Source organism: Trachurus trachurus, assembly GCF_905171665.1.
Source record: "Trachurus trachurus genome assembly, chromosome: 14".
Lineage (NCBI taxonomy): Eukaryota > Metazoa > Chordata > Actinopteri > Carangiformes > Carangidae > Trachurus > Trachurus trachurus.
In genome coordinates, this window is record NC_139903.1 from 30,152,386 (window position 1) to 30,158,285 (window position 5,900).

The following is a 5,900-nucleotide window of genomic DNA, read 5'->3' on the forward strand; positions in this document are numbered from 1 at the left end:
TAAATGTTTGTTTTTTGGCAAATGATTTGAATAAATCACCAGAAATCATGAACTGTGAATGCTTAATGAACACTCCTTTGCAGACAAACATTGTTTTTGTGTAAATGTTATATGATTTGTAAATAAATAAATATATACAGCAAATGGTATGGCTCCAAAAGATTTCTTTTAATATGTAGCGATGAAGTTTGGCTCTTTATTTCTAAAATTAATTTGTAATTTATTCATTTGTATTGCAGTAAAAACTTCAATGTTTGCACTACTAAAAAGTACTACAGATAGCCCAACATATACTATGCACACTACTTGAGTAAATGTCCTTTGTTTACTGTCCTCCCCTGTAACCAGTGCAAATGTTAACACAGCATTTGTTAACAACAGCTCATGCAAACATTATGCAGAAGCAGGGAACAGACATGTGTGTAAACAGGCCTAGAAGCAAGCCAGTCTACGTGTGTTAACTTTTGAAAAGACTTAAGACTTTGTAACCTCCAGAGAAACACCATAGCGCAGGGGAAAACAGTGATGTGAAGAAACTGGCATGTCAACAGAGCAGTGTGTGTATGGGTCTTCTGTGGACAAGCCAAACTGCAGATGGTTGTCTTAGTTGTAAAATCGAAAATTGGCCAAAAGGGGACATTCATGTTGAACTATAAATATATAAAATATATTTCTTTAGCTTGTTTTTTTGTGAACAGTGAACATGCATTGATGGCTTACATTGATGTGTACATAAAATGTGAAATAAGGTGTGTGTGTGGTGTGGTGTGTGTGTGTGTGCGTGCGTGCGTGCGTGCGTGTGTGTGCGTGCATGTGTAGGTCAGTTATATTATATAAATGGTGATCATAATAATGATGAAAAGGAAAATTGGTCACAAAAGCCATAAGTAATAATAACAGTATTGGAAAAAAATTATAAATAATAATAATAATATAAAAATAAATAACAGTTGTGACAGCAAATAACCACAAAACAAAATGAACAAACAAACAATAAAAATAATAGTAACAGCGATGATTTTAGAAAATAAGAACCAGGGATTGAGGAAGAGTGTGGGAGCAGAGGATAAATAAATACAATTTTTGAATGAGAGGAAAAATAAGTAAATGAAATACAAATAAATGATAAAGTATATAGTGATAATAAATAAATAAATAAATTAATAAATAAGTAACAATGACAATAGTGGTAACATTAATAGTAACCATAATAATAATAAAGAGAGAGAAAAATCCATTTGATAAGCGGGGCATTGGCCTGTCGTCCCCCATCCCCACCTCCCCCAAGCAACACCCCACCCCACCACACCCAGCCACCCCAGAGCACCAGCAGCAGCAGTTTAGCTTGTTTTTAAAATTGCACAACCTGTGCACCCTATAGGTGCACTTGTGCAACCTGTAACCTTTAGGGTGGCAGGGAAGATTTGGCAGGAGGAAGGGTGAACAGGATAAGACTAACTTTCTTGTCTTCTCTTGTTGATGCAAGTTGGATATTGTTACATAATAACCTCTTAATGTTGCAGCACATGTTATTTGATGTAAAGGTCACTGGTTCTTCTGAATATAAAATTAGGTTTATAAAACCCTGCAACAGAGGAGCTCCTGATTGTAGCTGGTGGAAATAATCAGCAATGAGTATGCCATCACTAAAATATAGGCCTAGAAAACAGTCACAGTCAAATGTAATGTGCAACATCTTCTAACTGTTTTACAGGTTGAGGGAAATGGTGTTTATTAATGCTAAAGGTTGCTGAACCCTGCCCTAGCCCAAATGAGTTTAATGATAAAAATTATAACTCCTTGTATTGAAGTGAGCTGTGACGGATAAGTGTAAGGATAGTTCATTCAGGAACACTCTCGTCGTTGATTAAAACCATTTATTGCAACAAATGGTACACAGTTAGACTTGGTGCTGAGGGCTCCACTCCGGTAGCCACCTGGATTTGACAAGTGCATGCTATGTCACTCCAGAGAGTGCAATAAATAACCCCTCGGAGTTTTTATCAAAACACTGAGACGACATGGAGGCCATTTCAGGTTCAGGCTGTCAGTGTGACAGACTAGATTTCAATAGTGCTTGTAAATCAAGGCTGAAAACCTTTTTGTTTGCTGCTACGTTTGATTGATTTATGTTTAATGCTTTGGTTTGTTGCTATCATCATACTGTAACGGTCTTATAAACTCTTCCTTCTTCAGCTTTCTCTTCTTGTGTGATTGATTGCGTGATTATGTACTTTTTTTCATCTTGATACTGTATGTTGATGTTTTGTGTGCAGCACTTTGAATGACTGTGGGTCTGAAATGTGCTATATAAGTAGTGTTTCCATTGCCAAAAGACAATCCATAGGAACAATATGCAACATTGCCCTGATAGAGCCACTACAGAAAAAGGAACAACCTTAGGTGAGGGCAGAGGTGAGTGCATGCATTCATGCTTGACTTCAGACCCAAATAGAGAACAATGCAAGAGCCCACTCCATGTCCACCCACACAGACTCCACAACCAAAAGATGTGCTGAACAAGAACAGAGGTCCATTAAACTCACAAGTCCATCTGCCTACAGGAAGCCGACCCCACAGATCCAACCAAACCAATATGGGTGTCAAGTCTTTACAGTACGGGGTCCTGGAAAGATAATCAAATTGAGATGGAGTCACGAGTGACTTCAGGAGATTTTTGTTTGGATAATTTTGCATGTGTTGATTTTGTAGTGTTGTTATTTTGGACCGTTGTTGTTTTTGTCTCTCTCTGCTGAGATTCACTGGAAAGACCTCCTCATGTGACTGGACATACCTGCAGCTGGTTTGGATTCTGACCAGTGAGTGATGCAGAAAAAGAAAGCAAGGTGCTTCCTGGCATGTTGGAAATTTGGCATGTTGTTGCTGCTGGCCGGCTCTCTAAGTGAGGCCGAACTAGCGAAGAAAATGAAGGGCTACAATGTTTGAACTGATTGGGGCATATGAGCACCAAATACAGCAGGACTTGAACAGAGTTGGACCCAGGGGCGCAACTGCATTGCCATGGCTGGAAGACACGCACAATATTATTATAATATTTAGATGTTTGATTTGAAAATCAAACATTCCCTAGCCAATGACAGAGTGCAGTTGAGGGTGGGCATGTGGCGCTGCAGGCTTGTATAAAACACAGCGACTGGAGGCAGTCAAAGTGGTAGAAATGGTGGATAACACTCGTGAAGAAAAGAAAACACAATCCAAGTGAGGTGCTGAAATGTCTTAGTGGCACCATGCTGCAAGGCTCCACCAGGGTCGAGCCGCCAAGCCACCTGGGCAGCAGGCACCACAGGCCGGGTACAGGTGCCTGTAGCACTGCAGCCCCTCTAGCCCTGCAGTGGCTTTGTGGCTCGGTTTGCCCCGCAGCAGCTTGGCCTGGATGGTTTGGCTACTTGGCGAGCCCTGTGGTGCCTGTGGCTCGGCCCAGGTGGCTTGGTGCCTCCAGTAACCCCGCAGTCTCGGCTTGGCGGCTGAGACTGTATTTCCTTTTCTTTGCTGCTAAGTGTGTGTCCACCATTTCTAGCTGATTTCAGCCATTGGTCGAATCCAATATTCAAACGAGAACTTTGAAGGAACATGGATCAGTCATTCCCCTCCGAGTAGGTGCCCAAATTGAATGATGTGTTTATGAACAAACCTACAGACTCTACATTTAATGGAAAACCTGTGACATTAAAGGTGTTAGCTACAAGTTCAATTCCTCCTGACCAGTAAGTGTTGCACTCACACTCAACCTTCAATTGTACTGGTTGACAGGTACGCCTTGACGGAAGCGGCTAGTGGCTAAAGCTAAGCTAAAGCTAAATGTATTGAACAAGCAGTAGCTCCGGTGTTGACAGCGGACTGGAAACACATCTGAATCATTTCACACTAACTCACCTGCAGACGAACCCAACAAACCCGCAGCATCACACCTGCACCAGAAACGTTACAGTACCGGCTGACCATTTGTTAGCATCAGCACAATGTCATTTTCTCCACACAGCTATCATGATCTGGCCCCTGAGCTCCGCCTCACGTGACATCAACTAATGCTGTTGGCGCAGAGATCATTTCATGCCGATGTTGCCAATATAACCAGATGTAAATATTTATATATTTTGGACCCATCAAAATGTATTTAACAATTATTTATATACTATTTAAAAAAACATTAAATTAATACTTGGTAACACTTTACAATAAGGGTCCCTAAGTTAACGTTAGTTAGTACATTATTAAGCATATATACACTAATGTGTTAATGATTAATGCATACATAATGATACCTAATTACATTATTGAACTTTTATTATTACTTAATAATTAATTTACTAACTTTGAGTAGTAAACATTAATTAACTGCTTATTAATAGGCTACATTAATTATTGTGTTTCCTAATCCTAAGTAATACATAATAATGATTGTTAAAATATCTGTAAACAGTTAATTAATGCTTAATAATGTACTAACTAACGTTAATTAAGGGACCCTTATTGTAAAGTGTTACCTAATACTTTTATTCTGCACCACTCTAGACGTTCTGTGGAGGTATAATTTTTGAAAAAATAATTGTTTTGATGAAAAAATTGTAGCTATAACCTTTAAATCAGACACTATGTAATGAGTGATTCCCTAGATTAAAAATGCATCTATAAAAAGGATCCTCATTACTGTTGGCGATAACCATTGGCTTGGAGTGACAACTTAAGACTGATGAGCCTATGTCGCAGATCAGGTATTACAAGTATGACTGTCTGTAATATAGAATTTGCTAAATTTCTTAATGTCAAAATATACGTAAAGACTCTAATTTCTCAGTAATAGTTTGTGTTTTGTTGGATGGCCAGTACTATAGTCATTTTATATCAGGTATTCAAGATATGAAGAGTGCTGTGACTCACCCAGTTTCCTGACTTTAACAGAATACTGTCATCTCTATTATCTCAGGTTGATGGAAAACTACACCTACAATAGCTTTACACTCCATATGGAGGGATTCAAAGTCTCAAAGAATTCTATGTATCCGGTCTTTTTATTGTTCTTAATTTCCTATATTCTCATAATGGTTATGAATGTTGGCATTTCAGTTTTGATTTTCATTGACAAGAACCTTCACCAGCCCATGTATCTGCTTTTTTGTAATCTATCTCTCAGTGACATCATTGGAAGCACTAATATTCTGCCCCGGTTGTTGTCGGATATCTTACATCCTCCTTCTGAACGATTCATCAGTTACTATGAGTGTGTGGTTCAGGCTTTCACCACACAGTACTTTTCCACTACCTCTCATACATTGCTCATGGTTATGGCCTTTGACAGATATGTAGCCATCTGTAATCCCCTGCGTTATGCCTCCATAATGTCCAACAAGATGCTGATCAAGCTGTTGGTTTCTGCCTGGGGAGTGGCCTTTGTTCTGGTTGGGATTCTGCTCGGTCTGACCATAAGACTGAACCGATGCAGGACTCTGATCAAAAATCCTTTCTGTGATAATGCCTCTTTGTTCAAACTGTCCTGTGAGAGTGTATTGATCAATAACATCTATGGCCTCACTTTCACTGTGGTCTTGATAACATCCTCTATAGGCAGCATGGTCCTTACTTACACTAAGATAACTGTTGTCTGTCTGACCAGTAAGAACAAGTCTCTGAACAGTAAAGCCTTAAAGACCTGTAGCACTCATCTGGTTATTTATCTGATCATGTTGTTTAGTGGATGTATTACCATAGTTTTACATCGTTTTCCTCAGTACTCAGACTACAGAAAACTTTCTTCCATCCTGTTTGTTATTGTGCCCGGAAGCCTTAACACCATTATTTATGGCATTCAGTCCAAAGAGATACGGAAATTCCTATCTGAAATGTTTAAGTCTAAAAAGAACAATTTGCCACCAAGTAAATGA

The 5,900-nt window shown here is 39.1% G+C and overlaps 1 protein-coding gene across 1 annotated transcript; it reads left to right on the forward strand.

Moving 5' to 3' along the window:
- Positions 1 to 4,949: 4,949 nt before the first annotated feature.
- Positions 4,950 to 5,900, forward strand: LOC310997239 (olfactory receptor 8G17-like; the record flags this gene model as incomplete). The annotated part of the gene is made up of 1 exon (XM_083986915.1): positions 4,950 to 5,900. One exon carries the CDS (start codon positions 4,950 to 4,952, stop codon positions 5,898 to 5,900), a length of 951 nt encoding a protein of 316 aa, XP_083843041.1.